Below are 20,592 nucleotides of genomic sequence, written 5' to 3' on the forward strand. Positions count from 1 at the left end.
TCGTCACGAGTAAGGTGCCGGGCCAATCGCGGCGGTTGAATTCTTTGGAATGGGTCAATCTCGGCCGTTGAATTTTACAGATGATTGGGCCCCCACCGACCCCCAGACTGGTCCCCACTCTTTTGCCACCTGTCATCTGACGAACCATCCTACGTCACCTCCGATCCCTCCAATTCTCTCAAGCCACCTGCTGTCCAGTTCCATACAATTCAGTCTTCTTCTCCATTTCTCCACCCCTTTTTATTGCCGGGTCTGTCGCACCGTTAAAAGATTCACAATATCTCTCCTCTCTACTTTCTCTCTCTAGATTTCTCTCTTCATTTATGGCCAAAGGCAGTGGACTCTCCTTTGGGTCAGATCCAATCTTCTTCCTTCACAAACCAATAGTTATAAATTCATTTCCGGAGGATCACAGCAAGAGGTTTGCGGCCATGGATGCCACTAAAAACCAGTCCACTACCACTATTCAATTCCCAGTCAACCTCAACTGTGCTCACCCAGATTCTCCGGTTCCCGACGACGAAAAGCCCAGAATTGTCGATGAGATGGACTTTTTTGCTGATAAAAACCGCGACTCCAAGCCACCCACTACAGATAACAAGAACTCTCCCTATTATTTCAATGTAAACGTGAGTACCCCCTTTTTTTTTCTTTTGGTATGATAATTCAATCATGTTTTGTGGGTTTGTTTTTTTTTATTGATTTGTTTTTTGGATTGGGTTTTTGTAGACTGGCTTGCACCTTCTTACTGCTAATACCAGCAGCGATCAGTCCATGGTGGATGATGGGATGTCGCCCCCGAACGTGGATGACAAGCGAGTTAAGAATGAGGTGAGAGAATGAAAGATTATGGAATTGTGTTGTGCTTTTTTTGGATTTTTATTTGCTAATTTGTTGACTGCCGATGGTTTCAGCTGGTGGTTCTTCAAGCTGAGATCGAGCGGATGCACGGTGAGAATGAGCGATTGAGGAGCATGCTGAGCCAGGTTACTAACAACTACAACGCACTCCAGGTGCATATGGTGGCACTGATGCAAGATCAGAAGGCGGAGAACAATGAAGAACATGATCAGAAGCATAGTGGTAATAATAACGGAGGAGTTGTGGTGCCTAGACAGTTTATTGATCTTGGCCTTGCTGCTAAAGCTGAAGTCGAAGAGCCTTCGCTGTCTTCATCAGAAGGAAGGAGCGGTGACCGATCCGGATCACCCATAAACAACGGAGAAGTGGGTTCGAAGGAGTTGGAGCTGAGGAAGAATGAGAAGAAGGAATACAGCAGTGGAATTGGAAGAGAAGAAAGCCCAGATCAAGGATCCCAATGGGGAGCTAACAAGGTTCCCAGGTTGAATCCCTCCAAAAATGTTGATCAAACCGAAGCAACCATGAGGAAAGCCCGTGTCTCAGTTCGAGCACGATCTGAAGCACCTATGGTAGGTCACTAGATCGAATTGAGAACATCAAATGCTAAAAAATTGTAGAAATTAATTGTTCATCAATCAACTTAATCGGGAATTCATTTGTTGGTTTCAGATCACTGATGGATGCCAATGGAGGAAGTATGGGCAGAAGATGGCAAAGGGAAATCCATGCCCTCGAGCTTATTATCGATGCACCATGGCTGCAGGTTGTCCGGTCCGCAAACAAGTATGGATCACTTTCCCTGTTATTAAATTTTTATCATAACTTGAATTTTTGGTGAAGATGGTTTAGGGCTAATTTGAATTGTGATACTGGAATAGGTGCAAAGATGCGCGGAGGATCGGAGTATTCTCATCACCACATATGAAGGTAATCACAACCACCCACTGCCGCCTGCTGCCATGGCAATGGCGTCGACCACTTCGTCTGCAGCGCGAATGCTACTGTCCGGGTCAATGCCCAGTGCTGATGGGCTAATGAACTCCAATTTCCTCGCCAGGACCGTCCTTCCTTGCTCCTCTAGCATGGCTACTATATCAGCTTCAGCCCCATTCCCTACTGTTACATTAGACCTTACTCAAAACCCCAACCCCTTACAATTCCAAAGGCCACCAAGCCAATTCTATGTCCCCTCCCCCAACCCACCTCAGAACCTCGCCGGGCCGGCCGCTACAACACCCTCTTCACTGCTGCCTCAAATCTTCAATCAAGCCCTTTACAATCAGTCAAAGTTCTCTGGCCTGCAAATGTCTCAAGACATGGAAGCAGCTCAATTACCGACCCACCACCAACCATCATCACAACAACAGTCACAGCAGAACTCTCTGGCTGAAACGGTGAGTGCAGCAACTGCTGCCATTACAGCTGACCCCAACTTCACTGCAGCACTAGCGGCTGCCATCACCTCCATTATTGGTGGTGCTCAACCTCAACCAAACAGTAGTACTAACAATAACGCCAACACCACAGTCCCCACCACCAGCAACAGTGGCAACATTACTACTAGCAACAGCAATAGTAATGGCAGCAACAAACTCTGCAATTCAAAATTTCCAGGGAACTGATCATCATCATCATCAAGTAATTCATTCTCCCTCAATTTTTGTTTTTTTTTGGGTTGGGAAATGGGATAGTACAATTTTTTTGTTATCAGAATAATGTGATCCTAGTTGTTTGTCAATACATGAGAAAATGAGAAAAAAGAGAAAATAAAGTGAATAGATATTGTTTCTTTGTATGGATGTGGAAATCAGAGGAAAGAGTGTTGAATTTTTCCATCTTATGCTTTGCGAATTTTGTCAATGTTGCTTTTGTATTCATCTAAAGAACAAGCCAAATACATAAAGAAAAGAACAAAGCAATGACATAAAGGAAGAGCACATTGGAATCATTCTTCCTTTTGGAGTTTACTCGTGGTATCTTGCAGTCAAGAAAACCGTCTCCAAAGTAGTTAAAAAAGAAGGGACTTGTTTGACACGCAAGAAAGTCGAGAGATTTCGGTGGTATTCTCTCCTCTCTTCTTACTCGGTTTTCCATTTTAAGGCATATGGGACGGTAGGTGGGGGTCCATTATTCATGGGCGGTCTATCAATATTGATTGCTTTTACTGTTAAGCGTTTTTCTAACGTGCAACTGACTTTGAAATTGGCCCGTACGTGCAACTTGAAGGTGCTTGGGCCATTATAGTTGTCTTGGTCTACTACTGAAATGTGACTACCATAAATAAAGGGGGACACAACTTCAATTCAGACGCATGACCCATTTGGCATATTACTTCAATTATCTGAAAACACAACCCCCACCCTTCTTTTTTTCTTTTAAGTCATATAAATCAAAACAAGTTATTTTCTCTCATACAAGTTTGATATATTAGTTTACCATCACTAAGCACTTAAATTTTTAAGTTAAGTTAATAATTTAACATGGGATTAGAATAAGCAGCCTAGCTAGACTTCTAAAAAAAGTTCCATTCACACTACATAAATTTAACCATAATTTTAAGGCATGCATCACATCACCGTTCATTAAACTTTTTTCACGTGGTCCAACATTAAAAACATGCAAATGCATTAAGGCAATAGGAAGTGGTGGGTGGGTGCCAGCAATTTGACATGGGCTTAACCCACTCATGTTGGAATTGCAATTCCAACAGCTAATCCATAGGTAAGTCTTAGAAAGCAAAGGACCGAGTTAGGCCCTGACAGGGAAAGCCAGCCAGGCCCAGCCTAGCTAGCCAGCCGGTCTGCTTGGCCCTTCAACCACCCTGATATTATAATGCTTTCAAGGTCATTCTCATGTTTTACCCGTCATTGGGTTTGCCTGCCTCTTACCCCATTGTTGAATCGTTCTCTAACCTGACTCTTACCTGCATTATTTTATGCTTGTTTAAAACCATAGGGGGTAAGTTTGATTCAATGGATTCCAGTTGTGAAAGTTGGAATGAAGTTTGTTTATAAAAGTATTATGTTAAAGTGGAGTTGTGGTTGAAAAGTGCGAGGTGCATGCATATTGAAGATGCTTATTCCTTCTCACTACTTACAACTACGTTTCCTGAGATGGGCACGCAATGGGGAGACTATCAAATCAACCCCCTTGCATCATGGAAAGCCTTAATGATGCCACCTTCTCTCATGATCCCATCAGCATGACATCTCTTTAATTCATTGATTTATATAATGAAACTCTATGCATTCAAGCTAGTAGTGAAAATAAAATTAAGATAAAAAAATGGTCGCATAAATTAATCACAATTAATTTCGGGTTTTGTTGGGAATTTTCTCAAGGGACTTAATACAGATGTAAATTAATAATAATATGAAATGTCATTTATCTTAGTGTGAAAAGTTGTATTATTAAAGTCATAATGTTTAAAGGTGAACTTTATGCAATTCCCTCGACACATTGCTTGAGTAAGGTGTGACACCTTTAATGAGGTGCAATTTATGAGCATGAGGTATTTGCCTCTCACCTAGGCACGAGGCTTTCCACAAGCACATATCTTTTTCCTCTCAAAACATGATTAAATCGATATTGTTTTTATCCTCATTTTTTCTTTTTTCTTTTCTTTTCTTTTCTTTTCTTTTTTTTTTTCTGTCCAAACAATTTCATTTTCACCAAGTTTTCTTTTTCAAAGAGTAGCACCCAAAGTGTGGTTTTGCTCTTTAAAATAAAAAGAAAAAGGGCCCATTAGGGCTTTCAATCTCCAAACTCATGTCTATTGAAGGAGGAGAACTGGAGAAGACAATAAGAAGAAGAGAGAAAGAAGGAATATGGGTGCTCAGAGTCTTAGAACTCCGATTCCTTTGATGTATTTTTTTTCACACCTTAACATTTGTAATTTTCTTTTATAATTTAATGTTTATTTTTTACATCTCATTTATTTTATTTATCTTTATCATACTAGCTCATTAATGAGATCTATATTTATTTATAATAATTATATAATGATACTTCGATAGTTTATAAACTTGAAACTTTTTTTTTCATTATTTTTATTGATTAGATTAAAATTTTGTATGATCTTTGATGTATATGTGTTTTGAAGCAAATGATTGTTATGTTAAAATTGATCGTATTATATAAAATTATATATGTGTCTTATAATGTATCTTATTTCGCTTAACGATGAAAATATCAGTAATCACGAATATATCGGTATTTCAATTTTATGGTTATATAAGATATATATAGACGAACAGTTTGAAAAAAAAAAACATTAATAAACCTAAAATTGATCAAAATTTATGGAAATGTAAAAAAAAAAAACTCTCATGAAAATATAATTAAAAATATAACAAACATTTTAAAGTTACTTGATTAAAGAATTTAATATATGTATAATATGATTTATTATATTTGATAATAATATTATATGCATCAATAAAAAATATGTATTTTATAAGTGTACGTTTATTATTAAATTATATCAAATATTATTTCATAATAATATTATAATATTTAATTATAATTAATATATCTAATTTTAAAATATATTTAATATTAAATTTATGATCCATTTAATTTAATTATATTAATTGATATAAAATAATTGATCATATATTTATAATTTTTTAATATTTAATTAATCTATTAATGATATTAAAAATATTATGAAAAAAATTATGATGATAATTATATATATACACACACGTTTGGTTCAAATTAACAAAGGGCATAATTGCCTTAGTGGACATAGGCTGTAGGAGGTCTTATATATGGGCAAAGTGGGGAATGGAGCTTGGGCAGGAGACTAGCTTGGGAAGGGAGAGCCTGGGCAGCAGGTGATTGGGGTAGGTAGTTTGGGGCAGAGGGAAGACTACTTTTTTTTTTTTTTTTTTTTTTTTTGCAAAAATATCGAAGATTTATTGCCTCCAACCGATATATCAGTGATTTTTTAATGATATTTATCAAAATGTATTCTTTCCGATATATCATCATAATTTATCGGGTCAAAACCTTCTGATACACTATATATTACCGATATATTGTTGATATGTCGCGACATTTTTCTCCATGACTTGGTTAAGGTCCATACTTATATCTTGGGGTAAGCCTTGCACCTAAGCTGTAGGATGATTGTATACCTTAAGTCAGTCTTGTACCTTTTAAAACTATGATTAAGCCTTCATTAAATAAATTATTTTTTTTCATTTACGGCATAACTAAAGTTGCATGTCAAAATCATGAGCAACTCTATCAAAAGGGAAGCTTCATTAATAATAGACAACTATTCACATTAATCAAAGAAATATCTCATGGTAAATAAGACTATAAACTCTAGCTTTTAAGCCATGACCTTTATTAATAAAATTATTATATTAGACTTAAACAAGGATTTTTTTTTTTTTTTGCTATTCAAAACTTTTTCCAAACATGTTGGACAAAAATTAGAACAAACAAATATTGATGAGATGAAAATAAATTAACTCATAAAAATATTAGATTTAAAAAAAAAATAATAAAAGAAATAATATTACACATATTAAAGTTGTTTATATATTTATGATAATTATAATAATATTATGTAAGCTCATAAGAAATATGAATTTTCAAAATATAGTACTATTTTAGAGCAAATATTTAGTTTAATTAAATGTGTTGACTTTATACAAATCATATTGTAACAATTTTTTTTTTTTAAATATCAAAATAAAGACTAATGTGGTACTATGAAACTTGAAGATGAAGGAGTTCTATCTTGTTAAAGAAAATATAGTACCATGACATAAAGTTTGTATAATAAGGATTGTAATTAGAGCAGGCCTATGAGTAATTGTTAAGATTTGATTTATAGTTAATTCACAAATTTAAAAAAATTCCCAAAATTACAAAATTTTGGGAGCAATTACAAAATTTTTTGGAGTAATATGAAAGTAAAAAGAATTTGAAGTGAATTATGAATGAAAAAAAAAATGAGGAATTTATAGAAAAAATTTGGACCAAATTAATCGTAGAAGGACCAAATAACCATAAGAAATCATTTTTGGACATTGGATTATGAAAATGATTTGATTTGTAAGACATGGTTGGTGATAAAATTAGGATTTGCCTTTCTTGGGAGGGTTGCCAACTTGGTGATGTGAAATTGGGCTAGAAGTTGTCATCTTGGATGGTGATAAGCTTGGGCTCATACCCAATGCTAATGGGCCCCTGTGCTTATCAACTGGACTGGTCCAACTGAAGTACACAATCAAAGCCTTTCACCGTCTGATGAACACTCCTTTTCATTTAGTTATATAACCACCTCTAGTTGATTGACACAATTTGTTTAACAACTCAGCTAGATTGCCTATAACTCCATCTAATTCCCAACCAACCACTCACACCTCACCCTGCTAACCATGGACTCCACCTCAACCAATCACTGCCCCCATCCTAACGGAGAGTCAAAGCAACCAAACATGGAACAACTCATCGTAATAACTGAATCAGGTGCTCCTCACCCCACCAAAAGCTCCCTACACTCCACCACTAAACACCCATGAAAAGTGCTTCACCCCACACGCGTACCATGATGTACGGGTGATCATATGCCCGACCTTCTTCCCATTAGTACGCAAAGCCCAATAAGCCAAAATGGAGAGCAATAATGCACGTGACTTGCGTGTGGGGAAAGGGTGTTAATGATTGGGTGGTATAGCTTAAAAGCCACGCATCACGTCACATCAAATTAAACCCATCCGACGGTGGACGTTGCACATTGGTGCAACAAACTGAACTAACTTGAGGGAAGCATACAGAGGGGTTAGAGTGGAAAGTGGGGTTAAGAGGGGTAGTTGGGCCTTTTACTTTACAACTAAACTCCACATGTTTGATTAGTGTGGATGCCTCCAAATATTCTTTGTTTTTGTTTTTTTTTTTGGGGGGTTTTTGACGCTCTTATGCACTTTTTGGTTTGATTCTTATCCTTAACTTAAACCCTAAACCAACCCCTTTTTCAAATAGATTATGAGGTGGGTTAGGATTAGTGTAACCAATATGGTAAAGCTTGTTCTAGGCTTACGGTGGTTGAGAGTCAAAATTATTGTCATTTACATTTTTGAATGTAATAGTAAGAAAGACCAAAAAGGAAAATTTGAACAAAAATATGTTCTAATAGGATTGAGGACTTGTCTCTTTACTTTCTTGGCTTCATTGGGTTTCCCTTGGTTGAGTAGCTTGAAAGATTGAGCAAAAAGTTTGGACAAATCAAAGGGTCTAGAGGCTTTGAATTGGATGAACCCATCTAGAACCCTTCATGGGTTAGGGAGGAAGATGAGTATGGGCATCACTAAAATGCATTTTATAATATAGAAATAATAGAAAAATTCTTTCAAACTCATGGGGTTTTTTGGGCGAATTCGATGAACCCATCTAAATTTTGAATGCAAAAGTAACTAATGTTCCTAAGATTTGACCTTTGACAAGTACCCATTTCCCACAAAAGACTTGTACTTTTCGCCCTATCCAAAGACTTCAATTTTGACAAGATACAATGATATATACCCAATTTCAACCTTCCACCGTGACAAAAATGGATACTCAAATTCAACCCCTTTAGGTGGTTCAACCCACCACCCCACCATGCATACCCCTCCAAAATTTAATTCAATTTTCAAAGTCATACTCATACATTACAAAGAATCCAAGTTTCGATTATCCATTCAATCTACCATTTCCAAACTCTGTCCTTTCCACCAAATCACTCCTCTTTTCCTTGCTTCTACACCCTCCTCATACTTGAATTTTCTACACGTGCCCGCGTGTGGTATGCCCAGGTGGTTGCCGCCGACGGGCAAAGCTGTCAACCCCCACCAAATTTTGACACGTCGACACTACTGATTCTTCGTAAAAGGAACCTCAAATTCTTGGCAGAGTGTGTAGACCCACCCTACCAATAAAACTAACCTTTAATAGTGACCCACTTGCTTCAACCCTTATATATGAAGGGAATGACCAACTAAGCATACCAACAAAGCAAAATTCATTTCGGCTCTACCAAATGGACTGGACCAGAGGCCACACCTTAGGCTCTGGCTCCTCTGCCACAGTCTCCCTCGCCAATTCTCTCCGGTCTGGCGACGTGTTTGCTGTCAAGTCGGTGGAGCTATCTCGGTCGGAGTCACTGCAGAGGGAGGAGAGAATCCTATCTTCTTTGAGGTCTCCTTATATAGTTGGCTACAAGGGGTGTGACATTACCAGGGAGAACAAGCAGCTTATGTACAATCTTTTTATTGAGTACATGCCCGGTGGCACTCTTGGTGATGCAGTTCGGAGGGGTGGAGGTCAGCTTCATGAATCGATGATCGGGATTTATGCGCGACAAATTGTACAGGGATTGGATTACATTCACTCACGAGGCTTAGTGCATTGTGATATTAAAGGCCAGAACGTGCTAATTGGAGAAGATGGTGCAAAAATTGCTGATTTTGGGTGTGCCAAGTGGACTAACGGCAAGGATGACAGGAAGGTACCGATTGCCGGAACACCGTTCTTCATGGCACCGGAGGTGGCGCGCGGCGAAGATCAGGGATACCCTTCTGATGTATGGGCTCTTGGATGTACAATAATTGAAATGGCCACTGGGGGCGCTCCATGGCCTAATGTGGCAAACGCAGTTGCAGCTCTTTATCGAATCGGATTCTCTGAAGAGCTGCCATGGATTCCAAGTTTTCTCTCCGACCAAGCAAAGGATTTTCTAAGCAAGTGCTTACGGAGAGATCCAAAAGAGAGGTGGACAGCAAGTCAGCTTCTCAAGCATCCATTTGTGGGAGAATTGAATCCTCAGGCAAAGCAAGTTCAAGAATCCTATTCAGATTCTCCAACAAGTATTCTAGACCAAAACTTTTGGAGCTCATTGGAGGAATCAGAAGCACAAGGCTACTTGAAGCAGGCAAGTTTTTCAAATTCTCCAGCAGAAAGGATCCGGAAACTATGGACGTTTTCAAGGGTAGAAAACTGGACATCGGATGATAATTGGGTCACAATCAGAGGCAGTACCAATGAGGAAAGCAACGTACCCGCTGATTACATGGAAGATGAAGCGAATCCAGTTTCCAGGTCGGAGGCAGTTTCGAGTAGTCATGATGTGGAAATGGTAGAAAGCCATGGTGATGGAGAGGAGATGGAGGCTTTCTTAGATAGCAAATTTAGTTGTAGGACATGTATGAAAGATAGTGTTGTAGTGAGAAACTTCAATTTTGAGATGGACAAAGAACACTTGTTAATTACTTCAACTTCAATCTCAAACTTCTTAGCATCCTAAATTCATCTCTGTTCCTTTTCCTTCCTCTGTTCTCCTCTGTTTTTTTTTTCTTCTCCTCTGTTTTCTGATTTGTTGGGTGAGTGGATGAACTTTCCTCCAATCCATGGATGGAAAATTCTCTGTGTGAACAACGGTTTGGAAGGTCAACCCGGTTCTTCATGTTTGGATGACTTTATCTTGTGTGAACATAGAATTTGGGGGGTCAACCCCCCTCCATAATTCCATTAGGCTTACTCAAATTCCACGCCCTCTCCCCTGTTTTCGTCCCTTTCGGGTGTAGTAGGTAGATAAGCAAAATTTGTTGAAATCCACAACCCCCAAAAAAAGTGTCCCAAAATGATCATTTCCCATTTGAATTCCAACACCCTCCTCTCTATTTTCCTTGTTAGTTTGGCAAGGGTAAATTTGGATTCACCTCCATCTCACAAAAATGTAGGCAAATCCCTCCATTTCAAATTTGGAATGCAATTATGGTTACTGAGAATTAATCAATCCACAAAATGCCTTCATTCCCATAGTAATTGGAGCCTAAACTCATAAAAGAAGTCCGCATTACAAATAAATTTTCAAGAGTAGAGGAAGGCTAAGTAGAAAATCACTGTTTGAATAGTGGGATTCCTTGAAAGAAAGCTATTAAGATGAGGATGTGCCTAGTTTGAAAATCATTCGTTTTCACATTTCAATTTCAAAGTGCTTGTATGGCATGATGTTCACAATAATTACAAACAGTAGAAGCCATTATTTGAAACCCTTCACTTTGTTTCAAGCAAAAGTATCATCATCTTTTGAATCATTGACTTGGTTTCAACATGAGGTACCATGATATTTCGGTTGACCTTTTTGATTTTCTCAAATTGATTGAGCCACTTCTTTCCACTTTATATTTATATTATCACTTGGTGGCGTCATAGACTATGTCAGACTCCACTTTGGGCTTCAGTCAGGGCTTAATGACAAAGTGTTTACTGGGCATGGGGGCAGCATAAGTTCAATCTTAGTGGGTTTGGGCCCAATTCAACCCGGGCAGGCTTGTTCTTCGAGCCAACTTTGCAGTCAAACTTAAATTCCTTCATTATTTGTACAATATGGTAGTTGACCACTATCCTGTCTCTCTCCCCTGATTTTTGAAGTTAGGGTTTTAAATTCTATGTGATGCTTTTGGTTGTAAATCCATAGTAGAAGTCCAAGATTGTACAAGTTTTTAGATTGACAAACACTGCTATATGACAATTAAAAACTAATGACACACAAATTTGAAAAAAAAAGAAAAGAAAAAAAGATGTTAAAATTTACATTGGGTCATTGATTGAGACTTCCTTCATGTTGTTGCTGTTGATTCTTTCTTAGCTTGCAATGGAGATGAGAAGTGATTTTCATGGCAAAGTTGTGCAACCATCGTTGGGATCATTTAGAGCAGGATCATCTTTTCCAGTAACAAGCATATTAGTATTGAGTGCAGTGAAGACCATTAGGAGGAGAGACACCAGAACTGAGAGTATGGACAACACCAGCATTAGGGCATGAGCGACACCACCATTCACCTCTTGTGCATACTCTGTTGCAGCCAGCGCTAGGACTGTGAGAGGAAAAGAGTAAGCCCACCATGCCACGTCGAACTTCCTGATCGATTTCTTGAATAGGCCTGGCCTAGAAACCTGTTTTCACACGCACCAAACATTTTAGAGAAGATTAGATGCATATATATCAATTTTCATTGGATTCATTTCAGAAAAAGTGTGTGGTACTGTGGCTGGTCTATTAGATAAAGACTTGAAAATTGGATTTTTTGATCCCATGTTGTTGATTGTTATCAAGGTCGTGGTTGCCTCGCACTAGTGCATAAGTGTTTCAAGAAAGCGACTTGATCGCCCGCAGTAGTGCAAAGAGCCCGAGTTGAATACTTCTTCTACACTACGTCACATCCAGTCTCTTTCCATGAATGTTCTTTTCCTATTTTTTTAATCTCCTAAAGAGAAAGCTAGTGTGATTCCAACTCTTACCAGGGACATGAAGAGGAAGAGCGATAAGAAGAAGAGCATCTTTGATGAATTATCAAAAGTTCCGATGATGGAGTCCCATGCTAGGCTTGCCATGCTTGGAGCTGCAAAGAAGAGGAAGAGAACTGGCCGAAGTATTACGGGAAGTGAGCTACTCCCTGATAATCGCTGATAAAGTGTGACAAAGAGGACTAGATAATGTGCCATGCCTAATGAGAATAAGAAAACTGCACTCTCTTTCCATCCCATTTGAGATGCAGCCCATGCACCAACCAGGTTCCCAATCACTGATAGCTGGCTAGCTGGATTCGCCACCGTCGCCAAAAACCGCTTTCCCTTGGTGAACCATTGGCCATATATCTTGACATCGAGCACCACTATCGGGACAATGAATACGCCCCAAAGTACAGTATAATACACAGTCCTTGGAGCAATGAAAGGGGAGGATTGAAGCAGGAGAAGCCATGAAATCCATGGAGCATACAAGTAGTTTACTCCAACATCATTCAAGAACTCAGCCTTCACCAATTCAAAATGAAACAAGCACCTTAGAATATAGATGAGAGAAAGTGAGGCCAATATGAACAAAGCCAATGACCACAAAAGAACAAAGGCAGTGGACGGCAGGGTGTGAAGAATGTGACGAATCGCATGAGCGTCGTCGCTAGGCTCTCCAAGGGTCTTCCACAATAAGGCCTGGCTGCAGAGTGAGAGACTGATCCTGAAGTACCCAGCATGAAACCTAGTCAAAATAGGTGAAATCAATCGCTCAACAGTGCCCTGAAGGCCTTGTTGATCAGAAGGGGTTGCAACAATGGATACATCAACCACAAGCTCAATCTGGGGTTGGGATGGTGAGCTCAATCCTTTGTTGTTCGCCATTGGAACTGCAACTTACAATTTGGGATCTCAATCAGCTTGCAGTCAAGTCTATATAGGAGAGCAGTGATGGGTTGATTTTAGGAATGTGGCTACATACATATAAATTAAAGTGGAGGGCTCAACTCGTGGAGAATGCTTAATGTAGGGGAAGTTGAGGTGTGGAATGAGAGGATTAAATAAATAAATAAAAAGAAAAAAAAGTGAGGTTTGAATTTCGAAAAAGAGAAGCGTTCTGAGTTGATGTCTGAGCATTAATGCGTGCATCTGTATCAAGGCAAGGCGGCTGACCGTGCTAGCCTTTTTGGACTTGGGTTGTCCTGGCTTAAAATTTTCTTTTCAAAGTGTTTCTGTTTGAATACAGGAAAAATTATTTGTAGCGAAAATTACATTGCCCATTTGGTACCCACAAAAACCATTTGAATTAGAATGCTATTTTTTTGCTCTGGGTATGTGAGTGCAGCATGGGGGCGTGAAGCTCTACTTTTGGTGATGCAATTTGTTCGGTACGGAGGTGTAAGCAGGCAAAAATGAAGGCAAATGGAGCTTACGTCTATGTCATCCTGATAATCGTGGTCTATTATTAAAATTAAGAGGCATGCCTTTCATCTTGCATAAAAAAATGTGTCACACAAGGGCCCCAGAGATCAGGTTAGTGTGTGTTACGGCTTCGAAGATACGGCATTTTGTCGTGTTCTCCTCGTCATTGATTTTGAATGGAAAAGCCTTTCGGCTGCTTTTCAATTTTTCCACTAATATGTACGAAAGGCAAGAAAAATAAAAATTTTAGTTAGTTGAAGTTGGATTACAACTTGTACATTAGGTAACAAGTTGTGACCACTTTATTTGGACACTATTTTGGTGAGTTTGATTTCAAAATGAAAAGTGGACAATATAATCATTAAGTCTATAACTTATATGGTTGGTGAGAAGAATCATCTCTCAATATTATGATTAATGCTCACTTGAACATAAACTTCTGCATTTACTCTTAAATGCTCAAATCAACAAATTGCCATGACAAAAGAAACTAAAAATTGAAAAAAAAAAAAGAACTATTTTAGACTTAAAAATTCGTATGTATGTTGTATGATCAAGTCAATTTACAAATACAAGAGTATATGCTTATCATTTTGTAGATCCCTTCTTTTTGCAAATCAATTCCTGTGTTTATTATTATTGCTTTTATCAATAGCGCAAAAGGGTATTTCATATCATACCGGAGAGGAATGAAAATATTCATTTGAAGTGGAGGACAACTTCCATGAAGTTGCATGCATGAGATGTGTGGAAGACAGAACAGAACAGAACGAGGGGGTTTTTTTTTTTTTTTTTTTTTTTGAAGGAAAGATAGAGCAAAACGGAGTTGGGGAGGAGAAAGAAAGAAAACTGGGACTCCGTGTTTGAAGTTTTTTTTTTCCAGGTTTTCATTTTCAGACGCGGCATCTGCTATCATGGTGCATGCTTATCTTTTCCTTCTTGGCTATTCTTTCACATGCTATAATTTATATTATTTGAGCTGTTGAGTGGGATCAATGGAGTGTAGCAGATGCCGAAAGGGCAGTGGACAAAGTTGATGGGTTCAGCAATACTTTTTTTTTTTTGTTTCTTTTGGTTGACAATGTTCTTGAGTCAAAGCTGAAAGGGCAGCTTCAACTTGACATGGATAAGGGGGCTTGTCCGCCATGAGAGAAGTGAAGAAGAAGATTTGCTCATTCCTTTCCACCCACCCCAACACGCGTCTTTCTCCATTCTCCTTTCCAAATTCTCAGCTCTCCTAAAATAGCTGCTTCCTCAGCCACCGCAATTCCTCGCCAATTCATTCACTTTTTGCTATTTTTGCCTCTTAATTTAAGCTCTGATCCGCCCCACCATTTTCTTTGGTTCTTCCTCTTTGGTAAGGACCCTATTTTCTTCTTTATTATTATTATTTTTTTCATTTGATTCTGAAGCCTTGACTTCAATAATCCTATTGTTTTTAATTTTCAGAATAATTTCTTCATGGGTTTTATGCTTATTAATTAATTTCTATGGTTTGTTTATGAGCAGTTGGTTCATACATGAATCTCTTGGCTTGAACGTAACTTGGTTTATTTATTTATTTATTTATATTTATGTTTATTTATTTATTTTATTTTATCTTCTTCTTGTACAATTTTTTTTTTTTTTTTTTTTAATTTTTAGTTTCAAAATGATGGGTGTGCATCGATCGGAATTTCGTTTCAGTATAATCATGGGTCGACACTCATTGATGAATTTCTTGGGTTTAAGGTTTTAATATTGGTTTAAAGCTTCAAATTCTTTAATTTTGTTGTGAAAACAATGTCATCTGCGGCTCTTGTACTTGCCCCAATTAACAGTAAGACAATATTTTCTCACAACCATTTTCATACCCAACCCGGATTGTTTTCAAGTGAATCAATTCTGATTTATTTGGTGTTTTCGAGTTCAATGATTCCAATGGGTGTAATGGGGTTTGTTTCGATTGAGGCTGTGAAACTTAGGGTCCAAAATTGTAGAGGGTTTGTTGCGAAGAAACAGAAATTAGTTTGTGGGGACAAAGAATTGGCAAGGAGCAATTCTCTTGTCCGGGACTATGGGGTATGAGTTTACTTTCCATGTTGAGAGGTCTAGGGATGTGGGGTATGTTAAGCATCAGGGTGCTAAGAAGGGGAAAGGTTTGGTTGATGTTGAAGATCAAGAAATTGTGTGGAATAGCAAGTGGGTTGATGGAAAATGGATTTGTTATTGTTGTATTTGAGATAACAAATAGAGTTGAGAATAAGGATGAACACATGGAGAAATGAAATTGGGATGAGGGTCCCATAAGCTTAATATAAATTTGATATTGCATGTAAAATATACGTTGAAGTGGCTGGCCACCTTCCAAATACGACTCCCGGGCCACGTGTCACCTTCCTAATTCATTTTTTTTCTATGTTAAAAAAATTGATCTTTTTTAAAAAATTTGACTTTTAAAAAATTCTATTCTCAAATAATTTTCCGAAATTTCAATTTTAAAATTTAATTTTCAAAACTTCTGTTTTCAAATAATTTTTCAAAATTCCAATTCTTAAATTTAATTTTCAAATAATTTTTCGAAACTCTAATTCTTAAATCCAATTTTCAAAATTTCTATTTTCAAATAATTTTTCAAGATTCTAATTCTCCAAGATTCCAATTCTCAAAATTTCCACTTACAAATTTAATTTCCAAAATTCCGATTCTTAAGTTTAATTTTCAAAATTCCAATTTCTTTTAAATTTAATTTCCAAAATTCCAATTCTTAAATTTAATTTTCAAAACTCCAATTCTCAAATAACTTTAAAAATTCCAATTTCTTTCAAATTTAATTTCCAAAATTCCAATCCTTAAATTTAATTTTCAAATTTTCAAATAATTTTCGAAACTCTAATTTCTTTCAAATTTAATTTTTAAAATCCTAATTTTTAAATAATTTTCAGAACTCTCATTTTAAAATAATCTTTCAAAATTTCAATCTTCAAATTTAATTTTCAAACAATTTTCAAAACCCAAGTTTCATTTCAAATAATTTTAATTTCACTCAAATTTTCAAATATTTTTTAATTCTACCACTTTTCATCATTTATTAGGGTTTTAGGTCACAAAAAATCTTGATTTTAATAAGTCTACTGCTATTATCATTTTGGCATGCACTTGTACAAATTTTCTTTAATTTTCAAATAATTTATGTTTCTCTTGATTTTAAATAAGTAAGAATGAATTTTTCATAATTCCAAAATAATGGGATTTGTGAGATTAATTCATGCAAGATTAATTGGGCTTTGGTGGGGGTCCTACATATGAGATTCCTCTTCTGATTGTTAATTGTTATACTTAATGAATATTGTTTGATTTTTGTCCATATCTTTGACATGCATGCAATAATTTTATACTTGAACTAACATTGTTTCCATGATAGTGCACTATTATTTGTTGCTAAAGTACGATCTTACTCTCACTTTGCTCATTCTAATGCATGATTCGTTTTATTATTTGATCATTTCACTGATATCCATTAATTTTCTTATCAATTGCCACATTTGCTTCATCTTATTTAGTAGCTAGAGACCCATTTTTAGGGGCTTAGAGGGGTGCTACGGTCTTTACCGTTCCTTTCCAATAAATAACTTGACATCTGAACTCAGATTTGGTTTTTCATAGATTGTCTTTTCTAAATAAAGAGTCACACTTAGGGTTTTCTTTCTTATTTTGTTTTCCCTTTAAAAATAAAACAAAAATAAGTGGCGACTCCAATTTTTTTTTTTTTTTATTTTAAAAAATCATATTTTCATCGAACAAATAAAAAATAGCGAGTTTCGCCATCGAGTGAGAACGTATCGTGCAAAAATGCAGGGTCACACATTTCTTTTACTACTTAATCAAAATATAAGCATCCACAAACATCACTCAATTATTTGACCACTATTTCTATCGTCGCTATGAGATACTTTAAAGGAAATCTTCAAACAACTTGTACAAAAAATTCTTTTGATAATTTAACAAAAACTACTCATAGACTATTGTCAAGGAGTAATCCTATAAATCCAATTAATGTAAGGTCAATGGTTTCATTCCATCTTCATAAGACTATGATGTAATTAAGAAATGTGAGCTCTCTCTCTCTCTCCCTTCCCCCCTCTCTTTCTCTCTTATATATATATATATATATATAATTTAGAAATAATTAGATGAAAAATGAACAATCTAGAGAGAAAAGAAACAAAATTTCCAAAACAAACCTAGATGAGATTCAAATCCGATCACTTTTCCTTAAGCAAAATTAAAAGCAAAACTAAACAAAGCCCATTTCCAAATCAAATAAATGAAACCCAAAAACTAGTATCCCATCCAACAAATGAGTAAGATATATTCACAAACATATATAAGCCATAAAAAGGATAAATAAGAGCTTTCAACTCCAATCCAAATGTGACTTTAATGAACTTCTAATAAACAGAAATATGAATGTTTGGAAGTCTATTTCCAACGAAGTTGGGTTGAAACTCAAAAAGTTTGAAATTTTTCAAAGAAAGATAAAGACCTAACTAGATAAAGATAGGGAAAACTTAGAAATATATTTTTCATAAACTAAGTAAGCCTTACTTTGTCGACAATTGACAAGGGTAAAAAAATTTTAGTATCACCGGTGGTGGATTGCTACAAGTGGAGGTGAATTGGTTTTTGTTTGCCCTTTATTTTTTATTTTATTTTATTTTTATTTATTTTTTTTAGAGAAATTGAAGAACCAGAGGATGCAATGAAAAGGGAAATAGGGTATTTCAAAACTATGGTGCTTAAATTATGTGGTGTCCACTTGGAACCATTTGTAAGAATTTGCTATAATAAATACTTTTGGATGTGTACTTTTTTTTTTTAAACAACATTTAATAAAAAATTCATGATTCAAAGGGGTTTCATACGAAGATAAAGAGAAGCTAAATTTCCTAAGGTATTGGACAATCCGTTTGGGAGAGGACTAGAAGTCTTAGACTAGGTAAAACATTATATTCGATATTTTTTTCCTCATGAATTTTGTGATTGTGATTGATTTGTGGTTTTTTAATCTTTTGAAAGATTTTTCGTGTCATATTATTATGTCTTTATCTCTCCTTTCTCTCCTATTCTCTTCTAGATTTTATTTTGGTTCATTTTATAGCTTGAATTTCAAATCTATGGATGCACTTTTATTTCATATGAAGGGAGATTGTTACTATACTTTCTTTGTAGCTTGCATATATTAAATTGTTTGGTCGAGTTTTATTACATTATTTTGTATGCGGTTCGTTTCTTCATTGAAAAAAATTAAGAAAGAGAAAAAATAGGAGAAAATTATATGTATGAGTTACTCTTTGAAAATTCGGTAGGAGACCTATTTAGCCCTCTTGGTGCTAATCCATGAGTGAGATTCACTCACACAATCGTACCAAAAGTTTGGCTCTCTCAACCAATATCAGTAGAATCCAATTCAGCAACTCTTATGCACAGCCTTGACATACAAAACCCCCATTATGCCTTTGCCTCAAGCCGTCCACTCATGGCACCGATCTCACTCACTATCATAATCCTCCTACTGCTTCCAGCCATACCAATATGTCTAGAAGCAAAATCCCTCAAACTCAAACAAATCAATATATATAGGAATCCGGAGCCAATATCTCCTCCATCCCGGTGGCTGGTATCTGCAACAAGCCGTGGAGCCAACATGGTGCAAGAACTCAGCCTTCATCATTTCAAAATGAAACGAACACCTTAGCGCATAGATGAGAGAGTGAGGCTAATGTGAACAAGGCCAATGACCACAGAAGAACAAAGGCAATGGAGGGTAAGATGTGAAGATGCTATGAATTGCATGTGCGTCGTGGCTAGGCTCTTCAAGTGTCTTCCACAATCAGGCTTGGCTGCCGTGTGAGAGATCAATCCTGAAGTACCGTGGAACCTAGTAAAATTAGGTGAAAGCAATCTCTCAACAGTGCCCTGGCCTTGTTGAGATGGGGTTGCAACAATGGATACATCAACTACAAGCTCAATCTGGGGTTGGGATGGTAAGCTCAATCCTTTGTTGTTCTCCATTGGAATTGCAACTTACAACTTGGGATCTCCATTGGCTAGCAGCCAACTATATATAGGAGAGTAGTGGAGTGTTGATGAGAGGAATGTGGCTACATATAAATGTGGAGGGCTCAACTCGTGAAGAATGTCTATAGAGGGGAAGTTGAGTGTAGAATGAGAAGATAAAAAAAGTGAGGTTTGAATTTGGAAAAAGAGTAGAGTTGTGAGTTGATGTCTGGAGCAGGGCATGTGTTTCAAGACAAGTTGGCTGACCAAGACAAGTCGGCTGACCGAGCTAGCCTTTCTGGACTTGGGCTGTCTTGGCTCATGCGTTGTGTTTAAGTCCTTTACAGCTAGGTTCATGCTAGGAGGGACCCATAAAGCTGAGGCCTCCCAGCCTCCTTTTATTCGGTACCACATCAACAAAACAACCGCGTAGTTGCAGAACATACATGTTAGCTCGCAGCTTCCCAAAATTTGTCATTTGTCCCTCGAAAGTTTTCATATTTTCCCTTTCGATTTTTGGGTTTGGTGATGACATGCACAACCTTCCACCCAAACGCACCGACCCGCTTTTTCCATGAATATATGCTTGACAGAAATGCAAGAAACAAAAAATTGAAGTTAGTTGAGTTGGATTACAACTTGAAAATTAGGTTAGAATCTGTGGACTCCGCCTGCACCCTATCACCTCTCATTTTTAACTAGAGTCCGTAGAAGCATTAACTAAGCTAAAACTCAAGTGGCTATACCTGAATAATATATTCTAGTCAATGATATGCTGATGATTGTCCTTATCAGAAATCTATCTATGATAGATTGCGTTGGTTATCTAATGGCTTCCCACTTGATAATGTTCTTTGTTCTTGTGATATCAACAATGCATTTATGGTTTCATATTCTAGTCAATTCAAGTGCATGCAGATTTTTTTTTTTTTTTTAGTAATTTGTAGGCCTATTGGAGGACTTGAAAAAATGCTT

The 20,592-nt window shown here is 36.8% G+C and overlaps 3 protein-coding genes across 3 annotated transcripts; 2 read left to right on the forward strand and 1 right to left on the reverse strand.

Annotated features, from left to right (window-relative positions):
- The first annotated feature begins 262 nt into the window (after positions 1-262).
- Positions 263-2,809, forward strand: LOC117927178 (probable WRKY transcription factor 31). Its single transcript, XM_034846610.1, has 5 exons — positions 263-629; positions 730-831; positions 915-1,430; positions 1,531-1,644; positions 1,740-2,809. The coding sequence occupies exons 1-5, from the start codon at positions 324-326 to the stop codon at positions 2,481-2,483; spliced, it is 1,782 nt and encodes a 593-aa protein (XP_034702501.1). The 5' UTR covers positions 263-323; the 3' UTR covers positions 2,484-2,809.
- Positions 2,810-8,847: 6,038 nt separating this feature from the next.
- LOC117927004 (mitogen-activated protein kinase kinase kinase 18-like) lies at positions 8,848-10,163 on the forward strand. Its single transcript, XM_034846360.1, has one exon. The coding sequence runs from the start codon at positions 8,900-8,902 to the stop codon at positions 10,160-10,162; it is 1,263 nt and encodes a 420-aa protein (XP_034702251.1). The 5' UTR covers positions 8,848-8,899; the 3' UTR covers position 10,163.
- Positions 10,164-11,280: 1,117 nt separating this feature from the next.
- LOC117927261 (S-type anion channel SLAH1-like) lies at positions 11,281-13,123 on the reverse strand. The gene is made up of 2 exons (XM_034846712.1): positions 12,163-13,123; positions 11,281-11,817 (listed from the first exon to the last, which is right to left on the reverse strand). The coding sequence occupies exons 1-2, from the start codon at positions 13,039-13,041 to the stop codon at positions 11,536-11,538; spliced, it is 1,161 nt and encodes a 386-aa protein (XP_034702603.1). The 5' UTR covers positions 13,042-13,123; the 3' UTR covers positions 11,281-11,535.
- Positions 13,124-20,592: the final 7,469 nt, after the last annotated feature.

Source organism: Vitis riparia, chromosome 12 (genome assembly GCF_004353265.1).
Source record: "Vitis riparia cultivar Riparia Gloire de Montpellier isolate 1030 chromosome 12, EGFV_Vit.rip_1.0, whole genome shotgun sequence".
In the NCBI taxonomy this organism is placed as follows: Eukaryota; Viridiplantae; Streptophyta; class Magnoliopsida; order Vitales; family Vitaceae; genus Vitis; species Vitis riparia.

Excerpts from the sequence above, each read along its gene's own strand:
- LOC117927004 (XM_034846360.1), top strand. The coding sequence starts at position 8,900 with ATGGACTGGACCAGAGGCCACACCTTAGGCTCTGGCTCCTCTGCCACA.
- LOC117927261 (XM_034846712.1), bottom strand. The coding sequence starts at position 13,041 with ATGGCGAACAACAAAGGATTGAGCTCACCATCCCAACCCCAGATTGAG. Across the intron at positions 11,818-12,162 it reads TCTTCCTCTTCATGTCCCTG|GTTTCTAGGCCAGGCCTATT; the intron begins GTAAGAGTTGGA and ends GTGTGAAAACAG.
- LOC117927178 (XM_034846610.1), top strand. The coding sequence starts at position 324 with ATGGCCAAAGGCAGTGGACTCTCCTTTGGGTCAGATCCAATCTTCTTC. Across the intron at positions 630-729 it reads CCTATTATTTCAATGTAAAC|ACTGGCTTGCACCTTCTTAC; the intron begins GTGAGTACCCCC and ends GGGTTTTTGTAG. Across the intron at positions 1,431-1,530 it reads CACGATCTGAAGCACCTATG|ATCACTGATGGATGCCAATG; the intron begins GTAGGTCACTAG and ends TGTTGGTTTCAG.